Genomic DNA, 27,865 nt, shown 5'->3' with positions numbered 1-27,865 from the left:
ATTTCCTATTCTAGTCCTATCAGAGGCTTATCCTAGTGCATCACAGGCAGGGTCACCTGTGAAAGCAGCCATGTTATAAAGCAACTCTGATGCAGTCAGGGCACAGTTTTTTTTTTTAATTTTTTTTTTTATGACTACCAACCAGCTGTCCAGACACTGTCAAACTGTGGCCAAGATCAAAGTAGATCACACTGTGGCACAACATGAAGTTGAACACAACATGCTTGATTTCAATAGCTGCTTCATTACCCAAGCCATCTGAATCCTCCCCTCCACCACTAGCTTTTCTGAACAACAAAGATAGTAGTTTTCCTTACAACATGTGCTCCCCTCCTGAAATCAGCCCAGCCTCAGCCTGTGGTAACATACTGTCCACCCACCCTCCACCCAACATTTCCATCCCCTCTGTCCTATCACCACCTTACTATTCTCATCTCCCAACCTCCTGGTGTTCCACCATCTGCCAATGCACTCACCCATATTTCTCCTTCTCCGCTCCTCTCCTTTCTTGTTCCCTGCCCCCCCCCCCCCCCCCCCCACTTACCTCCCACATGGTCACCCGACACTGTGCCCTTTGACTGTCTAGTCTCTGCTCTGCACACTTCATCACACAGTGCTCTTCTCTCCCCCCATCCACACTCTGCTATGCCTACCCTTCCTTGCCCCTTCCAGATTGCTGCTTCCATTCCACGTGACAATTGCATTCTGGTACGAGCTGCTGGAGTTGGCAGTCATCTGCGTGTGATGCACGCTCGCTTGTGTGAATGAATGTGTGTGTGTTTTCTGAAGGCTATTGCTGAAAGTTAATATGTAAATGTCTTTCAGTTGTGCCTGTCTGCAACATAAAATGTCATTTTTATGATAAGTAGCAATCTATCTTTTCCTCTTGATATTACAAACTGGAGTTTCCATTGTTTGAAGAGCTATTACAATTTCTGTTCATAATATTACAGAAAGGAAGTATTATTCGAGATACGAAATGGTAGTATCACAGTAGAACAGAAAGACAACCCCGCTCATAGTGCTGCAGTGAAAGCAATAAAATTGCCGTATACCACTACCAAACAATAAAATTCCCTGCACTAGTGCCCTACAAAAATCAAATTTTGGTCTCGACTCCTCTTCTTGGTGTGAAATATTTCAGAAGACAAGTCAAAATTTTCTCAACTTGCACTGAGCTGGCAGTGGCATCAACGAAATTTCATTTTCATTATGTTGATACGTGTTGTGCAAAGTCAAATATGCATAAGATATGGGGAATAGTTTGGTTTATATTGCTTTGAAAGAGAGGTCTTGTTGTGTTCATTTCATGCGAATAGATAAACTTGAATACTAAGCCATCATAAAATTTCCTGGTTTAGGCAGTCTTAACATAACAGAAATTCTTATGAAGTAGGTGAGGACTTACAAGGAATTGCCGAATTCATTATCAACAGTTAACAAACTGAAGAAACTGAAGATAATGGATATGAAAAGACTTCTGAAAACTATAACTACAGATAAACAACCAAGATAGAACAGAAACTGGTATTGGAAAATTGCTGATTTATGTAGTATGAGGCATATTCATTTTGTCCCATTTTTGGATGGGCTTGGTTCATCTGAACAGTACCTGGAAGTTAAAAGTCTCACAGTCAAAGAACATATTTTCTCAGTTTTAATGAATCAGTCCGTCAGTAGTTATATGTGCTGGTACCTACTATCAACTCCACACACCTACTTGGAAACTAGCCTGAAATAATCACTTAATTGCTCCGATGAAAAGCATGGTTTTACTTTCCAGCATTAAGAAAACTGTAGACCATTGCACACTGGGAATGAAGGCGTGACAATACGGTAACATCATCTATAGAATGAGTGTAGACTCAGGATTTGAACTTGTCAGGCCTGTCCACTGTCAAATCCAGGTGCTGCCAGTGTATGTTTTTTGCCATTATAAGGCGGATTGGAACATCTGTGGTGCTAATGCCATGGGATCGACTTAGAACTTTGCCACTGCCATGTAAGAACCTCAGATACAACACATCTCAAATGACTGTCTAGCTTTTACCCACAGCCATGTCATACTCACAACAGCAAAATTTATCTCCCAGTGTTTGGTGAATTGCCACCAAGAACACTTGTGGGTTACCTTTACCGGAATCCCAGCTCTCAGCATGTTCCTGATTCACTGTACACCTGTTACCCACATGAGAGGGGATTAAATTGAACATAGATAATGTTAACAGTAAACAGCATGTGGTCTGTCCATGGGTTTTATCATGGCCTTGAAAGGACTATTAGTGGATCTTATGATGTGTGTGACCAAGATGTCTAAAAACTGCCCCAATGTTCACTCCACTGCAGGTGTGGAATACATAAGAGTAGTTAATTTTAAACAAGGAATGAGAAATGATTGTGATAGTTTTGTGCCACGTTGGTTGATTACTGTTCAAAATAAATGAAAGAGTACCAAACAAGTACAAATACACAAACAGTTGAGAACCTAGAGCACATAATTTTTGATAATTCTTCCTTAACCCAGATGGTTCAAGATGTTAGCAAGGAGTTCGATTTTCACTGGCTGTAGCATCAATGACCTACTTTTTTTCACAAGAATTTCACTAACAGTCAAAATACAATAGCAGTAAAGTGGGTGTACGACTCCTGCAACACATTCAGTTAGGTTACATTTGATCACTAAGTGGCATATGATTCACATTACAAAGAAAAATTTTACAGCTTTTCTCTTTTGAGGAAGCAGAAATGTAAGCTACAATCATTCCAACTTACTCAGCATAAGGTATCTTTGTCTTTATGGGATGTTATGTTTATGTGGAGTTGGGTGTCAGCATGTGACGATAGGTTGCAGAGGCTGGGGTGCCAAATAAGTAATGTTATTTTTGAAATATATAGAAAAAACCTGAGTGCAGATAAGAAGAGAAATTGTATGTTTGTGTTCATTGGTAATCCAGAATGCTTATCTGTGCAATAAATAGTTTTTGTTTTAAATGTAACATTTGAAGAATTTATTGTGCCAAATGTCTAGGTAATGAGTGACTTCACATTTGAATTTTCAGTATTTAGTCACCCACACCAATACCTTACATGTAGTGTAGACTGTCTGAAACAGGATTATGAGAGCAGTCTAAATTGATCATTTCTGTTTGGGAGAAGACCAGAGCAGATGCAAACCCATCTAAGGAAGAAAATGTGGGAATAGAACAAAATCTCAAATTCTATGTAGTAATTTGACGAGAATAGGGGAAATTGGAATGGACACAAGTGAAAAGTTTTGTGGTCTACATAACAAGTGGAAACTGCAAAGAAAGAAATCACAGAGAATAATAAGATCGAAGAAACAGTAGTGTAGTGTACACAATAGAACACTCATAGTAGGATATAATGACATGTGGCTAAGTGGAATCAACAAATTTCATCCCAAAGGCTTGATACACCCTGTGGCATTTTCATCTAATTTTAAACGAATTTGGCCTGTCTGTTAGATGGAAGAGGAAAAGATCAGTTTTGTGTCAAGGAAGCTAGCGGATGACACAATACGATGGTGCACATGTGGCAGTAATGGTAAAAAGCTATGCAGACTTCGAGGCGGAATTTCTGCAGGGCTACTGGTCAGAGAAAAAACTGATCAAAATAAGTAAGTGAACAAAGATACTGAAGAAAGCACAGAGCACTAAAGGGTTTCGTTGATAAGGAATGGAAGAAAAATCTACCTCTGAGTCAACCATTCGAAGAGGATTTTTTGTTCTACCTTTAATAAAAGATTGCTGTGGGATGTGTAAACTATGTTAGCAGGAACAGTGGCAGAATACACTGAGCAGCACAGTGATTTTTAAAACAGACTGATCAGGTCAAACAAGAAATGTACGCCCAGTAGACCACGCAACAGGAATATAATGTGCAGTATGGGAATTCCTGGAAGCAGAAATGAACAATCAACAAGAAGATCACAATCAACATGGGAACAGAATAAGTGGGGGTGGTCTACGAGCTTGGCAGAAATGCACACAATACAAATGAGGGCATGAGGCATGATGCAGAACTTCCAGCATGGCAGAGGATATTGAATGCTGCACTGGTTGGATGAAGACAAGTACCAAACACACAAAGAATAGTGGAAGGAGGAGATTGTACTCAGGAGTCAGAAAACCGTGCATAGTTCTAGAGCAGACACAATCTGGAACTGGAAATGAACAGTCAGCACAAATACTAGTAATTCATATGGAAGAAATAAAAGAAAAACAACAGGAACTGATGTCAGAGATCAAAGTACAGGAAAAATAAGAGAGGTGACCAATAACAAACATAAAAATAGAGAATTTAAAAGTGCAAGCCATTTTAGATTCAGGAAGTGATGTATTTTCTATTTTCAAAAATTTATAAGGAAAACTATGGGAAAATGGACACCAGTTAGTAAGTTTTCCATAAATGGATAAAAAATATTAAGTGCAATCGGGGCTATAAACAAATCCATAAAATGCCAAGTATTACTGAATGTGGAAATAGAGGCAGAAATGTATACAATGGAGCATTTGGTAGTGCCAAATTTGTGTGTGGGATGTGCAAACTGGATGACGGAATGTCAGATGGAGGTTAATTCTGACGAAAACACCATGAAGATTCAGAAGATCGAAAGAGAGCAAAGGGTTACATTTAAAGAGAAGAAGACTCTACAGGATACTGAGGTTATATATTGCACTATGACTGAAGAAGCAGGAACAAATAAAAATACAGCAGTTCGAAACAGCATCTAGAGGAAGAAGAATGAACAACTGAAGAACAGGAAATTATTCAGAAAATTGCAATAGAAAATATGTATAATACAATGAAAACCAGTTAGCCATTCTACAAATTGGGTATAAATAAGTATTTTCCAGGAAACTGGGTGTAACAAAAGCCACACCAACCATACTTTAAGAAACTGTACCCAACGCAGCAAGTCATGAAAGCTGCAGTGAGGGATGTTTGAACTGCGTATAATAGAAATGTCTATTATCCTATATAATAGTACACTGTTTGTAGTAGGCAAACTTAATGAGAAGTAAGAATCAGGTTAGATGCATGGAAAGTAAACTGTATTTTTGAACCAGAATTGGACTATGGACTATCCAGGAAATGTAGAAGAGGTCCTGTAGAAATTTAATGAACTACAATATTTAACAGTGTGAATCTACCATCAAATCCAGCTGCATGAATTTCGATGGTAAATTGCTTTCCTCTATATTGGTAGGTGCTTTCAATATAACTTTCTACTATTTTGACTAAATATATCTACGTCTGCTTTCACACAGACGTTGGATTTCATTTTACAGGATCAACTTTTTAGCAAAGTTGCAGTATATGTTGATGATAAACTAATCACTTCAAGTTCATGAGAAGAGCACATTGGAACAACTGAGGAAGTATTAGGTCATATCAAGACAGCAGGAGTGACTGTGAATTCTGTAGAAGTAGCATAAAACTTCTTGGCCACATTACAACAGAGTAGAGTATTGAACCTGGCATGGACAAAATGAAAGAAACTTGCATTTTTCCTAAACCTAAATGAAGAAACAACGATGTTTGATCATTGAACTGCAATTTTTACAGGCCGCGCGGTATTAGCCAAGCGGTCTAAGGCGCTTCAGTCACGGACTGTGCGGCTGGTCCCGGCAGAGGTTCGAGTCCTTCCTCGGGCTTGTGTGTGTGTGTGTTTGTCCTTAGGATAATTTAAGTTAAGTAGAGTGTAAGCTTAGGGACTGATGACCTTAGCCGTTAAGTCCCATAAAATTTCACATACACACAATTTTTACAGACTTTTGTTGGGGACCAAAAGTTGTATAATGAAAGTTTGGAAGGTAAAAAAAAATAAAAAAAAAAAAAAAAATGCAGTTGACACAATAGTTAGAGTTTTCAATGAAATCAAGCAAAAACTGACCAAAAACCCAAACTATCCCACCCAGATCCAACACAAGAATTTTGTTTAGGGTGTAACAGTTTAGAATTTGGTCTTTGTGTTCATCTTAACCTAGTTCCAGAAATGGAGAAGGAAAAAAAAACTGATCAAAACAATAGCCTTTGCTAGTCAGTGGCTGTCAAGATGGGAAAGAAAATACTCTGTTTTCGAAAAAGAAGCAATGGCTGTGATACTCAGTTTCTTTAAGTTCAGATACTATTTGACATGTTGAAGAACAAACATGTTACTGATCAAAAAGGGTTAACTTTTCTGAATAGCAGAAAATTATGCCACAGTTGTTTCAGATGCTGGATGCTTAAGCTCCAGGAATTTGATTTCAACACTGTTTGCATACCAGGCTAAAAGAAAGCAATATATGATCCACTATCTATGTTGCCCACACCCACAGGTCTAGAAGGGAAGAATGCTGTTCAACCACAATTATAAGAAGAGCAACTCAATATGACATGCAGTGTGAAACATGAAAAAAATGTTCTTAAACTGCTGAAAAACATTGAGCAGAATGCAGATGAATATCTGTTAATGGCTAAAAGAAAATATGACTGTCAGAGACACAAAAAACTGCGAATGTTTTACTTGACATAAGAGGGAATCCTGTATCAGCTATCGGCAAAGACATGTGGACAGGGAAAATTGGGGACTGTGCATACTGTAGCCAGCAGAAAAAAAGATTATACTGTATGTGCATCTGAGTAATACTTATAATGGCGCAAAGGAATGAGTAGGAAAAATGCATAGGGACTGTATCTTCAACGATATGGCCTAGAAAGTATGAAAGGTTCTTAAAATGTGCAACTTATGCCAGAAAACAGAAACTACCACCCTCACGTACAAGGGTTATATGCCTCCAATAATAACAATTGGATTGAAATAAATAGTAGCTGTGGATCTGTTGGACCCCTATCAATTTCAAGGGCAGCAGCCACTGAACTACTCTTGAAGTAAGACAGATTTTTACCCACTTAGTCAAGCAACCAGCAGGACAAGAGTGGAGAGAATGAGAAAGGGCTATTTTGAGAAAGTGTATATATCTGAGCAGATATTGACAATGGGATGCCGTTCACATCAAAGGTATTGAAATACACATTGGAGAGGAACAAAGTAGGGTCCATATATATCACAGGATAAAGACTGGCAAAACTTGTCAAAGAGGGAGGAGGAGCAGACAGAGCTTCACAGCAGTCTCTTGTCGTTGGGGTGGGAAACTGCCCCTAAAGGTGGAAGAATTAGCAATGATCAACGGCATGATGATGTAGATGGCAATGGAAACCACTGCATTTAAAGACACATAACATGTATCCCCAGGAGGTGTGGCCTGTAAGTGAAAAAGTGTCATGATGATCTCTCCATTGCCAAAAGATTCCAGAATAGTCGACCAATCAGATCTCAGGGAGGGGACTGCCAAGGGGGAGGTGACCATGAGAAAAAGACTGAATAACTCACGAAAGGATAATGTTCTATGACTCATGGTGTGGAATGTCAGACACTTGCATGTGGCAGGAAAGCTACAAAATCTGAAAAGGGAAATGTAAAGACTCAATCTAGATATAGTAGGGGTCAGTGAAGTGAAATGGAAAGGAGACAAGGATTTCTGATCAGATGAGTATAGGATAATATCAACAGCAGCAGAAAATGGTACGAGGGTTGCACGAAAAGTAAATTTTTCATATTTTTTACAAATAGAAAACATTGTTTATTGTTATTAATTTATACATTGTTGAAAAGTTTACACTTTTGTCTATTTTTCAACATAGTCTCCATTTTTTTGGCACACTTTTGAAGACGGTCCCCCGCCAATCCATTGAGGAAGCATGTGACCTCTGCTCAGACTTCATCATTGCTCCTTTAGCTTGAGGAAGAGGTGATAATTGCTGGGGACTAAGTCTGGTTCACCACTACCAAAGAAATTCAAACAAATGCAATCAGCAGGAAAGGTTATGGCGACTGTGTTTTGGGATCGTAAGGGGGTACTCCTCATCGATTTTATGCATCCTGGTACGACAATAAACTCAGACAGTTATTGTGAAACATTGACCAAACTCCAGTGAGCCAGAAAGGACAACTGATGGAGGTAGTAGTACTTCTTCACGACAACGCTTGACCCCACGTCGCTCATCAAACACAGGAGCTTTTGAAGAACTTTGGGTGGACTGTTATGCCCCATCCCCCGTACAGCCTGGACTTAGCCCCCAGTGATTATCATCTCTTCCCCAAGCTAAAGGAACACTTAGGTGGCAAACACTTCAAGAGCAACGATGAAGTCTGAGCAGATGTCACACACTTCCTCAACGGGTCAGCGAGAGAGTTCCTCAACTTAGGAATACAAAAGCTGGAGCATCATCTTCAAAAGTGTGTCAAAAAAAATGGAGACTATGCTGAAAAACAGACAAAAGTGTAAGCTTTCCAACTATGTATAAATCAATGACAATAAACAATGTTTTCTATTTGTTAAACATATGGGAACCTTGCTTTTGGTACAACCCTCGTATAATGGGAGTACAATTAGTTATGAACAGAAAGGTAGGGCAAATAGTGTGTTACAGTAAACAGTTCAGCGATAGAGCTGCTCTTTTGAGAATCATAGCTGTGTTGGAAAAGTACCAGAGCTTCAAGCACTGATAGAAAGCACTGAAGCTGAAATCGTTATTGAAAGCTGGCTAAAGCTGGTGACAAATTCTTCCGAAATTTTTACAGAGGCGCAAACTGTGTTCAGAAAGGATAGATTAAATAAAGTAGGTGGTGGTGTGTTTGTGTCTGTTGGTAGTAGTTTATCTTGTAGTGAAGTTGAAATAGATAGTTCCTGTGAATTACTGGGGGTAGAGGTTATACTCAACAGCCATACCAAAATAATAACTGGCTCCTTCTACTGATCCCCTGACTCAGAGGATATAATAGCTGAACACTTCAAAGAAAACTTGAATCTCATTACAAATAAGTACCCCACTCATACAGTTATAATTGGTGGCGACTTCAACCTACCATTGATTTCCAGAATGAGATTTTCACTCTGCAGCGGAGTGTGCGCTGATATGAAACTTCCTGGCAGATTAAAATTGTGTGTCAGACCGAGACTCAAAATCGGGACCAATGCCTTTAGTGGGCAAGTGCTCTACCAACTGAGCTACCCAAGCACGACTCACGACCTGTCCTCACAGCTTTACTTCTACCAGTACCTCGTCTCCTACCTTCCAAACTTAACAGAACCTCTCCTGCGAACCTTGCAGAACTAGCACTCCTGAAAGAAAGGATATTGCAGAGACATAGCTTAGCCACAGCCTGGGGGTTCAAGTCTCGGTCCGGCACACAGTTTTAATCTGCCAGGAAGTTTCATATCAGTTCACACTCTGCTGCAGAGTGAAAATCTTATTCTGGGAACATCCCCCAGGCTGTGGCTAAGCCATGTCTCCACAATATCTTTTCTTTCAGGAGTGCTAGTTCTGCAAGGTTCGCAGGAGAGCTTCTGTAAAGTTTGGAAGGTAGGCGGTGAGGTACTGGCAGAATTAAAGCTGTGAGGACGAGTCGTGAGTCGTGCTTGGGTAGCTCAGTTGGTAGAGCACTTGCCCGCGAAAGGCAAAGGTCCCGAGTTCGAGTCTCGGTCCGGCACGCAGTTTTAATCTGCCAGGAAGTTTCTTTACCCTCGAGTTGTTGGCGAAAATACATGTTCAAAGCCGGTGGTAGACAGAAAACATCTTCCAAAATTGTACTAAATGCTTTCTCTGAGAATTACTTTGAACAATTAGTTCATGAGCCCACACGAATTGTAAATGGTTGCGAAAACACACTTGACCTCTTACCCACAAATAACCCTGATCTAATAGAGAGCGTCATGATGGATACAGGGATTAGTGAACACAAGGTCATTGTAGTGAGGCTCAAAACCATATCACCCAAAACTACTAAAAATAAATGCAAAATATATATATTTAAAACAGCAGATAAAAATTCGCTTGACGCCTTCCTAAGAGAGAGTTTCCATTCCTTCCAAGCTAATTATGTAAGTGTAGACCAGATATGGTTCAAATTCAAAGATACAGTATTGACAGCAATAGATAGATTCATCCCACAAAGTTAATAAGAGACGGGGCTGACCCACCATGGTACACAAAACACGTCAGAACACTGTTGCAGAAGCAACGAAAAAAGTATGCCAAATTCAGAAGAACTATTAATCAAACTGTGTATATATGAAGTATCGTCTCTGTTGTGTGACTGAATTCGTGATTTCCTCAGAGAGGCCACAGTTCGTAGTGACAGATGGTAAATCATCGAGTAGAACAGAAGTGATATCTGGCATTCCACAAGGTAGTGTCATGGGCCCTCTGCTGTTCCTGATTTATATAAATGATCTAGGTGAAAATCTGAGCAGCCCCCTTAGATTGTTTGCAGATGATACTGTAATTTGCCATCTAGTAAAATCATCAGACAATCAATTCCAATTACAAAATGATCTAGAGAGAATTTCTGTATGGTGCAAAAAGTGGCAATTAGCACCAAACAAAGAAAAGTGCGAGGTCATCCGCATGGGTACTAAAAGTAATCTGATACATTTTGGGTATACGATAAATCGCACAAATCTAAGGGCTGTCAATTCAACTAAATACCTGTTGTTGTTGTTGTGGTCTTCAGTCCTGAGACTGGTTTGATGCAGCTCTCCATGCTACTCTATCCTGTGCAAGCTCTTTCATCTCCCAGTACCTACTGCAACCTGCATCCTACTGAATCTGCTTAGTGTATTCATCTCTTGGTATCCCTCTACGATTTTTACCCTCCACGCTGCCCTCCAATGCTAAATTTGTGATCCCTTGATGCCTCAGGACATGTCCTACCAACCGATCCCTTTTCCTAGTCAAGTTGTGCCACAAACTTCTCTTCTCCCCAATCCTATTCAATACCTCCTCATTAGTTATGTGATCTACCCATCTAATCTTCAGCATTCTTCTGTAGCACCAAATTTCGAAAGCTTCTATTCTCTTCTTGTCCAAACTATTTATTGTCCATGTTTCACTTCCATACATGGCTACACTCCATACAAACACTTTCAGAAACGACTTCCTGACACTTAAATCTATACCCGATGTTAACAAATTTCTATTCTTCAGAAACGCTGTCCTTGCCATTGCCAGTCTACATTTTATATCCTCTCTACTTCGACCATCATCAGTTATTTTGCTCCCCAAATAGCAAAACTCCTTTACCACTTTAAGTGTCTCATTTCCTAATCTAATTCCCTCAGCATCACCCGACTTAATTCGACTACATTCCATTATCCTCATTTCGCTTTTGTTGATGTTCATCTTATATCCTCCTTTAAAGACACTATCCATTCCGTTCAACTGCTCTTCCAAGTCCTTTGCTGTCTCTGACAGAATTACAATGTCATCGGCGAACCTCAAAGTTTTTATTTCTTCTCCATGGATTTTAATACCTACTCCGAATTTTTCTTTTGTTTCCTTTACTGCTTGCTCAATATACAGATTGAATAACATTGGGGAGAGGCTACAACCCTGTCTCACTCCCTTCCCAACCACTGCTTCCCTTTCATGCCCCTCGACTCTTATAACTGCCATCTGGTTTCTGTACAAATTGTAAATAGCCTTTTGCTCCCTGTATTTTACCCCTGCCACCTTTGGAATTTGAAAGAGAGTATTCCAGTCAAACTACCTAAATACCTGGGAATTACAATTACGAGCATCTTAAATTGGAAAGACCACACCGATAATACTGTGGGGAAGGTGAAACAAAGACTGCACTTTGTTGGCAGAACACTTAGAAGATGTGACAAACCCACTAAAGAGACAGCCTACATTACACTTGTCCGTCCTCTGCTGGAATATTGCTGCGCAGTATGGGATCCTTACCAGGTAGGATTGACGGAGGACATCAAAAAAGTGCAAAGAAGGGCAGCTCATTTCATGTTATCACGCAATATGGGCGAGAGTGTCACTGATATGATAAGCGAGTTGGGGTGGCAGTCTCTGAAACAAAGGCAGTTTCCTTTGCGACAAGATCTATTTACGAAATTTCAATCGCCAACTTTCTCTTCCAAATGCAAAAACATTTTGTTGACACCCACCTACATAGGTGAAATGATCATCATAATAAAATAAGAGAAATCAGAGCTCAAACGGGAAGATTTAGGTGTTCCTTTTTCCCACGTGCCATTCGAGAGTGGAATGGTAGAGAAGTAGTATGAAAATGGTTCAATGAACTCTCTGCCAGGCACTTACGTGTGAATTGCAGAGTAACCATGTAGATTTTGGAAAAACATCATCCACAAAATTCTGAAGACTGCAAGAGTGGACAAGTGCTAGAATTACTGCACAATCAGCTTAACAGCTCATGCATCCAAATTGCTGACAAGAATAATATACACAAAAATGGAAATAAAAATTGAGGATGTGCTAGACAACGATCAGTTTGGCTTTAAAAAAGGTAAAGGCAACACAGAAGCAATTCTGACGTCACAGTTGATAATGGAAACAAGACTAAAGAAAAATAAAGATACGTTCATAGGATTTGCCGACCTGGAAAAAGCTTTCGAAAATGTAACATGGTACAAGATGTCCGAAATTCTGAGAAAAATAGTGGTAAGCTATAGAAAGAGACAGGTAATATGTATATATACAAGAGCCAACAGGGAATAATAAGAGTGGACGACAGAGAATGAAGCGCTTGGATTAAAAAGTGCGTAAGACAGGGATGTAGCCTTTTGCCCCTCCTGTTCAATCTATACATCAAAGAAGCAATGATGGAAATAAAAGAAAGGTTCAGGAGTGCAATTAAAATTCAATGTGAAAGCATATCAACAGGACAAGGAATTCCACCATATGCAAGCCACCTTTTCAGTTTTGTTTCACCCAGACATGTTTCAGCACTTTTTGTGCTGTCTTCAGTGGGTTATTTTATTTTCTTACTGTAAAATTGTTGTTACATATTGACATTTAGAGAAACTTTTGGCACAAAATATTTACAACTGTGAATGAATAATTGTTGTAAATGTTATACATCATTTGTTTCCAGTTCACAGTTGAGATATGTATTAACAACCTGATGCACTGTATGCTGTTTATTACATTATGTCTAAAGTTCTACTTATAGCATAATTGGTGAAAGAGTGGACGTATGCATTAGTTTATATATCTTACATGAAGCTACTGAGTATTTATGTTGGTAGGTAGTCTGCTGGACTATCTACAACTTGTCATCTGCAAACAGCAAAATGTAATTTTTATGCATTTACAAATGGAAATGAGTACATACCGGTTTTTTGTGTGTAACTTGTGGCTTTGATGTTGTAGTATTTTTTCATATGTTTTGGTGAGGTGACCACACTGATTTCTGTGACTTATGGTCATTTGACAACGCACTTTCTATGAATTTTGAAACATGGGCAGAGTTTTCGCCACCACTATGTGTTGTAGTAGCGGTGTAGTATTCATTTGTTTTGTGGCGTGTTTGTCTGGGTGAGGTATGCAAGTTTTAAGTGTATTTGACATTTGTGGTGTGTGTGTGTGTGTGTGTGTGTGTGTTCCAGACTTTTTTTCCCTCCACAAGTAGTTACGGTGTGGGTGTTATTTGTATAGGTCTTCAATTGTGACAAAGATGGTTTTATTGCACAGAGTAAATAAAATTAACCACAAAATACAAAAACAAGAAACACATAACCAAGAAACACACACACACAAACAAATACAACACAACACACAACAAATCAGCAGATGGTAAGCAACAAATGGCACATAATGACTTACAACAACAAAGTCACACACAGGGTGGATAATATACTAAACAAACAAGGACTCAACATAGTATACAGAACCAACAACACAATGCAAAGCAGACTTGGAAGAAATACCACCAACACTGACAAATACAGCCAGTCCGTTATGTACCAACATACCTGCAACTGTTGTCAATCTGTATATGTGGGTCAAACATGCAGGAATTTCAGAACCAGGTATAGAGAACATCACAGAGCACTGAAAAGCAATAGCTCACACTTAACATTCACAGACCACCTAATAGCACACAATCACCACCAAACAAACATTGAAAATGACTTATAGATCCTTAAAACGAGTAGCAGCTTATACCAAAAATTAATTATAGAAGAAAACTGTCACAACCAAAAATCAATAGCCCAAGGAAAGAAAGTGCTAAATGAATACACCTCCCCCCCCCCCCCCTCTCTCTCTCTCTCTCTCTCTCTCTCTCTCTCTCTCTCTCTCTCTCTCTCTCTCTCTCACCCCCCACCTCTCTCTCTACCCCAGTCCGGAACACACACACACACACACACACACACACACACACACACGCGCATACACACACACACACCACACACACTTCAAACTTGCATGCCTCACCCAGACAAACACGCCACAAAACAAATGAATACTACACAGCTACAACAACACGTAACAGTGGAGAAAACTGTGCTCACGTTTGAAAATTTGTAGAAAGTGTGTTGTCAAATGAACATTAAGTCACAGAAATCAGGATATTCACCTCGCCAAAACATATGAGAAAATACTACATCAAAGCCACAAGTCATACACAAACAAATGTGATATGTACTCATTTCCATTCGTAAATGCATAATAAACAGAAAAATAAAAATTATGTTTAGCTGTTTGCAGATGACAAGTTGTAGATTGTTCATCAGACTACCTACCAACATAAATACCCAGTAGCTACATGTAAGGTATGTAAACTAATGCATACATTCACTCTTTTGCCAATTAAGCTATAACTAAAACTCAAGAGATAAGGTAATAAAGAACATACAATGCACCAGATAATTAATACATATCTCAACTGTAAACTGTAAACAAATGATGAATAACATTTACAACAATTATTCATTCACAATCACAAATATTTTGTACCAGAAGTTTCTCTAAATGTCAATATGTAACAACAAGTTTACAGTAACAAAATAAAATAACCCACTGAAGATAGCACAAAAAGTGCTGAAACATGTCTGGGTAAAACGAAACTGAAAAGGTGTCTTGCATAAGGCAGAATTCGTCGTCCTATTTTCAAAGCAAGCACAGACATAAGAACTGCACCACCGCAAGATGGTTAAGGATATCGACGATACGATTAATTGATGTCTTGCAATGTCAAGAAACAGTAGACCAGAGAAGCAAATGTAGTAGTACAGGATGGCAATGACAGCTACGCATCCTAACTGCGAGAAAGGAATTCCACACCCCTTTTCTGGACCAAATCAAACAGCAAGGCAAAAGAGATTGCTTCTGAAGAAAATAAGGTGAGCAGGGCTCCCAATACAGGGTTAAAGTTTGTGCTCAAGTGTAGGTTAAGAGGTTGAACTTATGGCAGATCCTTAGGTGCAGTTTGTTTTTGCTTCACGCCTTCGACACATCAAGAGCCAGCTGCAACAGCACAAGCAAGTGCAACTAACAGTCTACATGGTGTAAAGCTGCCCCCTCCACCAAGCAAAGAGCCGAGCCAGGTCCAGACATCAACACTGTGCAGGCACAGGTTGTGTGTGTTCAGACCATGCAGCAGGCACACAAGGTCTCCAGGCACAACTCTGAGCTCGCGTAGGGAGCCACAGCCAGCTATGCAGCTGGCACCAGGCAAGAGTGTTGGTCTGCAGCGGCTCACACAAAACTAGCTGCTGATTTTTGACAGCACAGGCAACATGTTTCCAACATGAACAGTTCACTGTTGGTGTTGACGGGCCCAGGCAAGGCATAAAGCTTTGTGTCATGCAGTCATCAAGGGTACATAAATGGGCCTTTGGCTCCAAAAGCCCATACTGATGATATTTTGTTGAATGATTTTATGCTGACCATTGTTGATGGCCCAGCATTGAAATCTACAGCATTTGCGGAAGGGTTGCACATCTCTCACATTGAACGTTTCCTCTTCTCTTCAGTCGTCGTTGGTCCTGCTCTTGCAGGATCTTTTTCCGGCCACAGCAATGTCTGAGATCTGATGTTTTACAGGATTCCTGATATTTACAGTGCATTCGTGAATTGGTCGTACAGGAAAATCCCCACTTAATTGCTACCTTGGAGATGCTGTGTCACATCACTAGTGCGCCAACTATAACACCATATTCAAACTCACTTAAATCTTGATAACCTGCCACTGTAGCAGCAGTAACTGATATAACAGCTGCACCAGACACTTATTGTCTTACATAGGCGTTGCCAACTGCAGCACCGTATTCTGCCTGTTTAAATATCTCTATATTTGAATATGCATGTTATACCACTTTCTTTGGTGCTTCAGTGTATATAAGCAATAATGACAGTATATAATGAATCTTTTCATAATAGCATTTTGTTTAATTGGTTGAATCTTATAACCTGAACTGGATGTCAAACCTGAAGACACATACTAATCTGGTGTCTGATGTATAGTCAACTCGTAATGCAATCTGACTGCAGTTCCCAGTTGTCAGAGTTCTTGTTTAGCAGACACTGACATTGATCAAGATTTTAAGAAAATTTCATCTAGTCGGAAGTTCATCTCGAACACATATATTACCAAACTCTCACACATGGTGACCCTGAAGTGAAACAAACCTTGAAGGAAAGAAGACTAAACTGAGAATTAAAAATCAAGAAGACAAAACTAATTACAAAGATTCTTGCCAAGAGAAGAAGACTGGTATGACAACAGATTGCTCTCATCAAGAAAAATGATATAAACCACATTAAAAAAAATTTACAGTTTACTGGCCATTTATAATTCATCTGACAGTTTAATACAGAGCAAATCTTGATTTATTTGCTAACTTCACTTGTTTGCCATCTACGACTGTTTTTCCACTGTGTCAAGTTGTTCTAAGCATGCCAATAAACTGGTAACTTTTGTTCAATTCTTTACTATTAGTTTGTTCCTTACTCTATATGATAATCGGTTAATTCCTAACCCCAGTAAGTGTTCTTCTCCTATTAGATCATCTAACTACTTTGCCTTGTTAATGTGCCCCTCTACAAAATCTCTACAGCTTTCCCACGAATTACTGTTATAAGGTTTGGAACCTAAAAGTTAAAGTCATAATTTCTTTTGTGCATTTTGTTCTAGTATTTAGATTTGAAAGCAGGATTGAAATCATGATAAGTTGTAAAATCTTCTAATTTTAGCATGCCCTGCTGTGCTGTGTCACCTGTCATATGGCTAGTTACAAATCGTATGTTATTGTACTCTGTCCAAGAATCTGGTAACACATCCTCAAAAGATTTTAGAAATGGTACTAGATGAATGTCTTCTGAAGGGGTAAAATTTGGGAATTTTTGATTCAGTGCTTTTATTTAGTATCATAGCGCAATCGTCAAAATTATTGTTTACTATCCTACTCTTCATTAACAAATTCTATTGATCTTTTGTCTCTCCATCAGTCAATGTGGCACCCGTTGAGCACAAATTTTTTGGTAATGCAAGTGTTCTTTGATGATGGCATGCACGGAGCCATGGCTAATGCCAACCTAACATTACTTTTATTCTCCGTAATTCATCGGTGTCCCTGGATCATATCATGGGTAATGGCTCAATGGGCCTGTCCCGTGTGCAGATTGCCTTGCAGTGATGTGCCCCTTCTCTGGAATCTCCTCTGGCATTTGTGCACACACAACAGAGACATGCAGTGTTCACCTTACACAGCGGGCATGTGATGATGAATTTCGCATACTAAAGCACTCTCAGTCACCAGAGAACAAACCACACGTCTCTGCTCTTCCTTGCTTGCCTGCTTACCAACAGGTGGATGAACACACTAGATCAGTTCACCAACAACCAAGATCATAACTCAATAACTGTGTGCACCTACGATGTGGCACTATGCTTTTCCCCTACCACAGCAGTGACAGCATAAAAACATAACAACAGTGGGGCCACCAGTCACACAGACTGTGTATTACGGCAGGTGTTCAGTTTTCATTGGAGTGCCCCTCACATGTCCTGAGTTTCGACTTTGTCAGTGCTACTGAAGGCATTTTTTTCTGTGTTAACTTATCTCTCATTTTCATGTAACCTTGCTATTTCTTTTGAGTTTAGATTTTATCTATGTGATATTCATTTCCCCCATTAGATGCTGAAGGATGAACTTCTAATTCCAGAAACTTTACTTTTTGTTTCAGAATATGATGATTTTAACATGGAATATAGTGTTTCAGGTCACTCTGAGTGTGACTATCACAGTTACTAATAATGTTTCTTGATTAACCAGGCACTGAATCATAAAATAGATTCTAATACACTATAACTTAAGGGTGTGACTGTGCTGTTTATACCTGAAAATAATGACCTTTCATACCTCCAGCAGATGTCAAAGGCACTGGGATACAGGCTATGCTAAGGAGATTCATCACTGATAAAATTATGGGATAACACACACACACACACACACACACACACACACACACACACACACACACACACACACACAATCCTGTCTTATTCCCAAACCATCAATGTGGCTTTTCATGATTAATTAATATTATACTTGATACTTCTCAGTAGTAGTGAGATACTCATTTCATTTCACAAATTTCTTTCTTTCTTTTCATCATTTTTTTATTTACATTTCCAATTTTTCTAAGTTTTGAGCCAAATACTGGATAGACATGACATCTCTCTTCCAGTTCAGTGATTAGAAGGTCAGGGCCTTATAGTTTCTCTCTACAGACCCAATAAAAGGGTTAATAAAAGGTACTGAATACCCCAACTACATCTAACTCTGTAGTTAGTCCATCAAAGACCTTAATACCAATATATAGCGTCCCAGGTGCACTCAGACATAGCAAGCAAAATTTGTTGTCATTTTTCAAACAACTCTTGAGCCAAAATATGTGACAAGGAAATACAGTACATTAAAACAGTAAAAACTTCCATTTTTAGCCAAACTCTATGTTTCCTCTTAATATCTAGGTGATTTTAATTTCTAGAAAATAAATGATTATGGCTTGTTATTATGTTCTAGTTCCTTATTAGTGATTACTAATTGTAACAGTCATCATATCTCACATTTGACAGAAAGACTGCATTTGCTGTTAGCTTCTCCTGCAGAGTTGATTGCCACTACTTTATACTCCCCAGCATCATCCAAATAGGCCTCCTGAATGATTAATGAACAGCGATCACCTTGGAAGAGTAGCTGAATATCTGTTGATTCTTTTACTGGTCGGTCGTCATGATACCAAATCACCTGTAAATTTCAGATTCAGAGTAAGAGGTTAAAAAGTCCGCTTAACATTTATATGATAATATGATGAAAGCTGAATTTAATCATGCAAAGAAATACTGAATAGTTGATAGGAACATAAATAAGACATTAAGGACTTTTCCTTTGTCATGGAAAATGCAGGAAGAGAGAGCTCCTCATTTTCTGCCCTAATTGGGTTCAGTTGAACCACAGTGTAAATAAATTTGGATAACACTATAGTAATCATGGTTTGACATGATTTGGGGAGCATGTTTTTCATTGTAGCTGCTGCTTGATACAGGTAGCTGCTTATGAAATCTTTAATCCTTAAACAGACCTCTCACTCCATCCTCCACAAAAGTCTGCTTACAGCAAACAATCATGTAGACACACAACTTCAGCATCTCTGTATCAGAAGCCAGAAATCTAGAGAAGTGATCAATTGCTCATGCAACACCGATGTACAAACATTTGGTTCCTCTAATAACACATACACAGAAATTAAATGTAGTCCCTGGAGTCAAACATTACCGATTTAATATCCTGTTGTACTAACTTCAAGTATGCAGTTGAAAGCTTAATTGTTGACAACAACATTATGTTGAATTCAAAGTGACAGTATCACCCATATTTCATATAGCTACATTGGGTATAATTGACTTCATACACAAGTAAGCAACTATTAATAAACAGAACATTTCACTGACTTATATGTTATACTGAATAGTTCGAACATCACATATTACCTCTGGTTCTGGTTGTCCCACTATCACACAGTCCAGTCTTGCTCGTTTTCCTTCAAATACAATAATGTCTTTCAGGGGCACCTGGATGGATGGCTTAGTTGGTTCCATGTCACTTGCAAGCTCAGAGTCTGATGTTTCAGTTGGTAGTCGTCCTTTTACAGATACATTGCAAGAACTTGATGCCTCACCTGCTATATTCTTGGCCGTCACTACATAAATACCAGCATCTTTTGGAAAAGCTTCTGTTATGACCAGTGTTGCTTTGTTGTTTTCATACTGCACCTACATATAACAAACATACAATAAATTTCTTCTCCTACTGCTCAATTCCGTCATGTGCATTATGAAACTGAGCTAATTTTCGTAAATGATAAATTATTCTGATGTACTAGTTGACTTAGAATGTAAAGATGTAGCACAAGAATCTGTCTATAGCAAACCAGTGAAGAAATTACGACTTCTCTTACAATATGAGAGGAACAAAATGATTATCAGGTGCAGTACAATCCCTCTTTCCTAATTCTCTAAATCCCATGCCCCTCCCCTGGGCAGATTAATTCCTTTTCGTTAGAAGCAAGAATGACATGAAGTTATACTAACAGTCATTCTCTACTTGGTTTTCAAAAACATAATTTAGATATATCAGGCGCTAATGTGAATACAGCCTTGCTTAGTACATCAATTTACAATTAAAAAGCTCATAATATTCCACAAAAGAAACAAAATGAAATCAACTAGATTAGAGAACCTTATTAGAAAACTGTGTTTTCTTTCTGAATTCATCTCTCTGTGATATCTAGATAAGAGTGTCATCTGTATGTCAAGCCACAAGGTCAGTAATTCAGAATTTTGTAGCCTTACCACATTTCATTTCATATTATACATAAGTATTACTTTTCACACGTTAGAAAACCATTAAAATTGGAGAAAATAAAAGATTTTTTGCAATTGATTACATGTAAGCTACACACAAAAATTAAAAATAAATGTAATCTGTGGAAATCTCCAGGAAACTCAAAATAAACGTATTTTTATCTTGTCCTGTTTATGATCACTGAAATGAATGAATGAATGAAATGAAGTAGGTCAAAGTAAATAAGCGATTCACATCTACAATATATTGGTACTCACAGTCCCAGTCTTAAATAGTGTAAATATTTCTTAATATTTTATGGCATCTGCTTCTCACTATGGCATTTTGAAAGCATTACACCAATAATTTTATTTAAAACTTACACCATGCACTGCCATTTTATTATGAAACCCCATAATGCCTCATCAGCTTGTTTGCAGAAATGAAAGATGTGATAAGTAGGTGGACAATTGTCACCAAAATCCTATGGAATTTCATGTAGTAGCATTATCATAGCATTAAAACACATTTTGCACTGTTTAGTGTTAACAGAATGTCCAATCATTGATCATGATTGTTGATTACTCAACAATTTATTTACTGACTGGTGAAAAACCAATATTGCCTTTGACGGTAATTAATTGTGCATTTATTTAGTATAGGACATTGTGAAGATGATAGGAGCACTCAAGCGATTTTTTTTCTTTTTAGTCATAAAACAATGGAACACGTGAATGTGATTTTTGTATTTCAAAACCAAAATTAAATTTTCAGTGGTCCAGACATGCATAAAAGCTTGAAAATAAATGTGAGATCAGCATTTGCAAAGAGTGAAGAAGGCAATGACTCATAAACATGGAAGATACTTTCCATACATAGAAATAAAATTAAATTTTAACATATAAAAATGTTTTTAGTGTTATAATATGATCTTCAAACAATATAATGATGTTTCCACATGCCAACACTAGAAAACACATGAGTGTTGTCACTTGCAAATTTCACTGAACACATTTTCAAGTAGTACAAATACTATGCAATATGTTCAAATAATTGTAAGGTTCTTTGTGAAGCATAAGGTATCATCAGTTAATGCTCTACTTTCAGCCAGTACTGACAAATTATGCAATATCTTGGTAACAAATTATGTGAGGATTCAATGCATTCTAACCTACCAAGGATTGTGTGAGGAGTCAGCAGAGCAGGAGAAGCAACTGCAGCCAGCTGCCCACCATATTTCACTGCTGGGCTACACTCTGTGCACAGTCCATTTATTTTTAGCCAACTGTTAACTTGTGTTGGAGGGGACTAGTGGGCAGCATTTCTGTTGATTTGAACTGTTTCCAAGTTAAACAAAAACTGCATGGGCGTGGGCATGAGCCATATGGCAGAGTCTTGAAAAGACAGTTTCTTTGTATTACCCAGATGAAATGGCAGATGGTTTTTCATATGTTCAGCAATTGCAGCATGTGTAATAAAAGTGTTTAGGAAATATATAAACTTGTTATCTGAAATAAGTGTTTTTCCAAGTGCTGTTCAGTCAACAGACTTAGAGAAATGCTATTCAATTGAACAGAGTGCTATTGTAAATATACCATTGACTATTGATTAAATTCCTTGACAACACCATTTGAGACAAGTGTGTCCAATTACCTGCTGCTGTAATGGGAACAAGTGGATCAGGGTCATTACCATTTTCTCTCCTGCACTGTGTGTCTATGTCTGTGCTTCCAGATTCTTTAGCTACTGCTATGTGGTTTTCCTATTCCCCACCCATTCCTTTTTAGTAACAAAGAATGTTTTATCAGTTTTTACTTTCATGCTTAGCTAATATTGTTTATTAAGAACAAAACTTACTTTTAAGTCCCTAGTTTCTTTTACAGGCTTATTATTATGAGACCAACTAATCTGTGGTGAGGGGAGTCCAGTAACTTCACATTCCAGTTTTATCTTCTGTCCAGCCCTAGCCATAACATTTGTTAATGGCACAATGAAAGCAGGGGTTTCTGTAGGTTCAAGAGCTGTGAACACATCAAAATACATGTAAATGTGCAGTGAATAATAATAATAAAAAGCAACAGTTTCAAAGTTCATTGTAATTAACAAATGTCGTGTTTATTCATTCTTGCCTGTAAGTTAAGAACAATAACTAACACTTGAAGATACTGAATAAATTAGTGCAGCTACAATACCGAGGCAAATTTATTTTCTCCTTGTTCCACAAAATAACTAACATGCAAGGTAATTTTTTTGTGACATTCAATTTGTTTGTGATTTATCTGGTTGCAACTGAAAAATCATGATGGTTTTGCCTAATTTTTGCTTTTTGACTACTCAATTGATAAAATTTATGGCTGACATGTAATTATGTCAGCATATCTTCATATTTTTTCTTCTCTACAGTACTGGTAGCAACAATCTTTCCAGATTCATAGAAAGTGAATATATGAAAACTGTTCATTAATACAAATGTTGAGCTGGAGCATTGTGTGTGTGTATGTATGTTGGCTCTCTGAAATTTTTTTCCGTTGCTCCCACTACATTTCTAGAATTGGTTAGTTAACCCTTTAACTGCTCTGGATGTGTTAACGTGCGTGCCTTTGTACCTGTCCCAGTGTGCATTGAACGTGTTTACGCATGCCACCAGTCCTTCTACCTGGTACTCTGAACGTGTCTACATTCGCATAAACACATTCAGAGCACACAGGGACAGGTACAGAGCTGCGTGCGTTAACACGACCAGAGCAGATAAAGAGTTAAACAAATCCTTCACATGAAATATAACAGTGATTACTATAAAACATTATACATAGAAAGAAAATTATTACAGCAGTGGTTTGCATTAGATCATGGGCACAGTAGTATTTCTACATTTAGAATTACAACTTGAAATTAATTTCTTTCACCCCTCAATAATTTGGAGCACACTGCCTAATTTCAGCTGAGTATGCATCATGGAAGTTTATTTCAGGTACCCTATTATTTTAAGTGTAAGTGCTTATTCCTGTGACAATACCCTTTTAACACTCTTGGTTTCTCTAAGTTCATCATGTCTTTGGCTAAATTTTTACCTGTATCCTATTTGTGCCCCTGACTGAATAGAATTTATTCACTGAATATGAAAACATTGTAGTAGTATTCTCTCGGGCTATTTCTTCTTACAAACACACAGTATTTGTTTAATTTTTTACACATATCACGCATGAAAGTGTCTTAAAATAGAAGAAAAGATAATCTTCAATTAGCCGATCATTCATAAAATAATAATTCATTCCAGTCTGTGTTTCAAAAAAGTATATTTCTTCCCAGAACACTTTTCACAAGTACTTATTTTCTTTCTGGTTCAGTCTATTGGCTCTCATTCTCTTCATCTTCAGATGAACTCTTTAAATACAATACTGATGGATCAACAGAAGATTTAAAAATAGAATCAGTTCATTTAACATTACAGATTTGAGCTTTACATTTCAACAACGATGAGATATTTGTCAATCTCAGAAATGGCCAAAACATCAAAGTCAGTATGTGTAAACATGTCTAGGAATTCTTCATCAGAAGTGTCTGGCCTGAATAAGTTAATACGTTAGAGATGGTAAAAAGAGTTAAGGTGCTACAGAGTCTTAAATAGCAGGGACAACATTTCAGTGACATCCACAAGTAGCACAGAAATTTGCAGCACACTAATTTTAAGCCTTGCTTATCTATATGAGTTCAAAAAGGAATAGATATATAACTAGTTCCAGTCTTATCTTAATATCATATTATTACAGTTAAGAAAAAATGTGCATTATTACACAGAAAATTTTCAGTGTAGTGGATGTACTGTATGGCCCACTTTAAACACACAGGAAGACAAGTTTTACAATTACAATAAATAAATAAAATCATTTCCAAGCAAAATATAGATGTGTTACTTACGTTCCACAGTGAGACGAGCACAGCAGCTATCAGAACCAAGTGGGTTAGTGGCACGGCAACTGTATTCAGCTTGATCTTCTAGAAAAACTTCCTCAAATCGCAGTAACGCTTCTCCATTATTGAATGTTATGACGTAATCTGGAGAAGCATCAACACATGTTCCATCCTTGAACCACTGTACAGTTGGCAATGGAATGCCTTCAACATGGCAGCGTAGTTCATGAGAAGATCCTTCACGAGCAGAGCTGTTTTGCAGTGGCTGTGTGAAATGTGGTGGAGACAACTGCTCCTCAGGTTCGGCTTCTGTGGGCACCACAGGGCACATATCTGAAGTTATAAATTGAGGCAAAAACAACAAACCATACGCAACAAAATGGATAAATCCTTTCTTTATAAAATTTATGTAAACAATAAATATGCTACAATTCCTCCATTCGGGGTGAAGGGACTCTTCTTTTACAGGTAAAGTGAATGCAAATGCTACTGCAGGCAAAATGAAACAAGTCAATTTCACATGGCATTTATAAACATAAGAGTCCCAGTCCAGAATATAGTTTTAATCTGTCAGGAATTTTCACAGAGGAACATGACTGAAACTGGCGTATCAACAGAACATCTTCACACAAATGATAGAGTTTCTAGAAACAATATATTTTTGATGTAATGCCACAGATCTTGATAATTGCTGCCTACATAATCCAATAACAGAATGAGTCTAAAAGAAGGAAGAGAGACTGCTGTCATCATGAATACAAGTTAGAGACTGAGGCTACACTGAATCTAGCCAATGAAATTGTGTTGCAAGATTTTGTCTGAAATTATTGCTGAATCATGGGCAGGCAGTGTAATTTTAGACACCAATATCTGGGTCAGCAGATATAGAAAACTTGTGAAACTGTTCTTACAGCAAAAATCATATTCTTCTGCCAAAGTTCCAACACAAGGATATCAAACTGCATAATGGAAAAAAAATTTGATACATAATTATGAATCGTAATGTAAAGAAAAACTCTGCCAGTTCGCTCATTTTGAAAAATATCTACAACAATGAGAGAGATAAATGTGTTATTGGATTAGTTGTAATGAATGAATTATTTTAAGAAATATGCATGAAGAATTGGCAGTGGAATACTTTTTTAATTATGAACTCCATTTCACAAGATCAAAGTACACTGCTGCCCCTTAAAATTGCAACAGCTTGAATGTGGCATGCAGCAAACCTTAAATTGGCCTGAAGGGTAGTGCATGCTACCGTATGCAAATGATTAGCATTTCAGTGCAACTGTGTTCTGGACTGGGACTCTTATGTTCATAGATGCCATGTGAAATCAGATTGTTTCATTTTGCCTACAATAGTAATGTAATCTACATTCTGTATATGAGAAAGATTACACAGCAAGTTTCACATTCAGAAACAATACTTCAATGTTGTCTTACTCTGCACATATGTTTTGTCAGAAAGTTGCTTCATTCTTCTAGCACTTATTTTTTGCAGATGGTCATTGTCTTAACAAAGCTACTAGGAATATAGCGTCAGTTCTCAATTATAGTATGAATTAAACAGACCACTCATTTCCTGACATTTTGTAATCTACAAGGTTTTGATGATCACCACAGTGGTCAGACTGATTTCAAGTTTATGATACATAGTGAATTTTAAATGTTACACACCTTTTACTGACAGTGTTGCACTGGTCTCTGCTGTCCCTGCTGCATTTGTTGCTTTACAAGTGAACTTGGCTGAATCTTCTGTAAACGTTTCTTCTATAGTTAGTGAACAGTTTCCATCTTTAAATGTGGTCTGATAATCTGGGTTATTCTGAATTGATATTCCATCTTTATACCAAATCACTTCTGGCATTGGTGTACCTGTTACACTAACAAAATATTCCAGATTATGTGAGAACACTCTGCACAATGAGATGTTACACACTGTCCAATCATATTAATGTGACTACCTGTCAAAAGCCTGAATAACCACTTTTGCATTGCAGACTGAGTCAAAATGTGCAGGAAGAGCGTCAATGAGATTCTGGAAGGTACCGAAAGGGCTGTGGAGCCACATCAACTCCAGTGCACAAGGTTTCTCGATTACAGCTCCATGGTGTGAACAGCCTGATCGAGGTGGTCCCACAGAACTGGGTTTACATACGGCAAGTTTTGTAGCAAGGGGAGTACAAAAAACACATCTTGGCACTCTTCCAATCATGCACACACACACAGCAAGCTGCATGACACTTTGTATTGTCCTGCTGACAGATGTCACCATGCCGAGAAAAAACAAACTGCATGTAGGGTTGGATGTGGTCCACAACAATAGTATGATTACATCATCCAGGAAATGCCACAAAAATGATCCCTAGATGAAATGCTCCCTCCTGTTGCAGCGTGTTTGCTGTAAGAGGTTTCACGCCATACACGCCAACAGCCATCTGTCCAATGGAGCATAAAAGTGATTCATCAGAAACAACCAGCTGTCGCCACACAGTGGACATCCAGTTATGATGTTGGCTTGCAAATTCCGGTCTTTGCCCCCCCGACAAACAGCAGTCAGTAAGGGTGCCTGAACCAGGCATGTGCTGTGAGGTCCATACGCAGCAGCGTTCACTGAACAGACACTGAGGAGACACATTTGAAAGCCCCATGGTTCATCTGGGCAATCAGTTGCATGTCTATTTGTCTATAGACATCTTCACAGCTGTTGTTCACCCCTGTCATCTATGGCCCATGGTGCATCACAGTTTTCTCGGCACCAGTTTTCGATAGTGCCATTTTGCTATGCACAGTATACTTTAACCACGGCAGCAAGCCAACAGTTTACATACATAGCCATTTCAGAAATGCTCCCACCCTTGGCTCAAAAGCCAATTATCATTCCCTTTTGAACATCAGAAAAATCACTCCATTTCCACATTACGACAATGACTGCACTGTTTTCTGCATCCCCCCCCCCCCCCCCCCCCAAACACATTTTATATACCCTCCACTGTCAGTGCTGCCATCTGCTATCTGTGAGTGGTTGTTGCAATTGATGTTGAACACAGGCGGTGGTCACATTAGTGTGACTAGACCATGGATATATTAAAATTAACTCTTACCTTTTTACAATATTTAATGATGTATAACCGGTATTTGTGACTATTATGCAAACATGCAAAGAAACATGTAGCAAGAAATAAAGAGTGTACAACTAAAGATGTTTTACATAAAAA

The 27,865-nt window shown here is 38.3% G+C and overlaps 1 protein-coding gene across 2 annotated transcripts in view; it reads right to left on the bottom strand.

Moving 5' to 3' along the window:
* Positions 1–27,865, bottom strand: part of LOC126187459 (titin) — a 947,541-nt gene that overhangs the window by 125,783 nt on the left and 793,893 nt on the right. For both annotated transcript variants that reach the window (XM_049928552.1, XM_049928553.1), the window contains 5 exons: positions 26,325–26,530; positions 24,654–24,956; positions 22,593–22,756; positions 19,883–20,164; positions 18,959–19,139 (listed from right to left, as the gene is read on the bottom strand). In XM_049928552.1, coding sequence (XP_049784509.1) covers positions 18,959–19,139; positions 19,883–20,164; positions 22,593–22,756; positions 24,654–24,956; positions 26,325–26,530 — 1,136 coding nt within the window. The remainder of the gene's footprint in view (positions 1–18,958; positions 19,140–19,882; positions 20,165–22,592; positions 22,757–24,653; positions 24,957–26,324; positions 26,531–27,865) is intronic.

The sequence above is a fragment of the Schistocerca cancellata genome, chromosome 5 (assembly GCF_023864275.1).
Source record: "Schistocerca cancellata isolate TAMUIC-IGC-003103 chromosome 5, iqSchCanc2.1, whole genome shotgun sequence".
Lineage (NCBI taxonomy): Eukaryota > Metazoa > Arthropoda > Insecta > Orthoptera > Acrididae > Schistocerca > Schistocerca cancellata.
The sequence above is the reverse complement of the archived record's forward strand: the minus strand, read 5'-3'. Positions and strand labels throughout refer to the sequence as shown.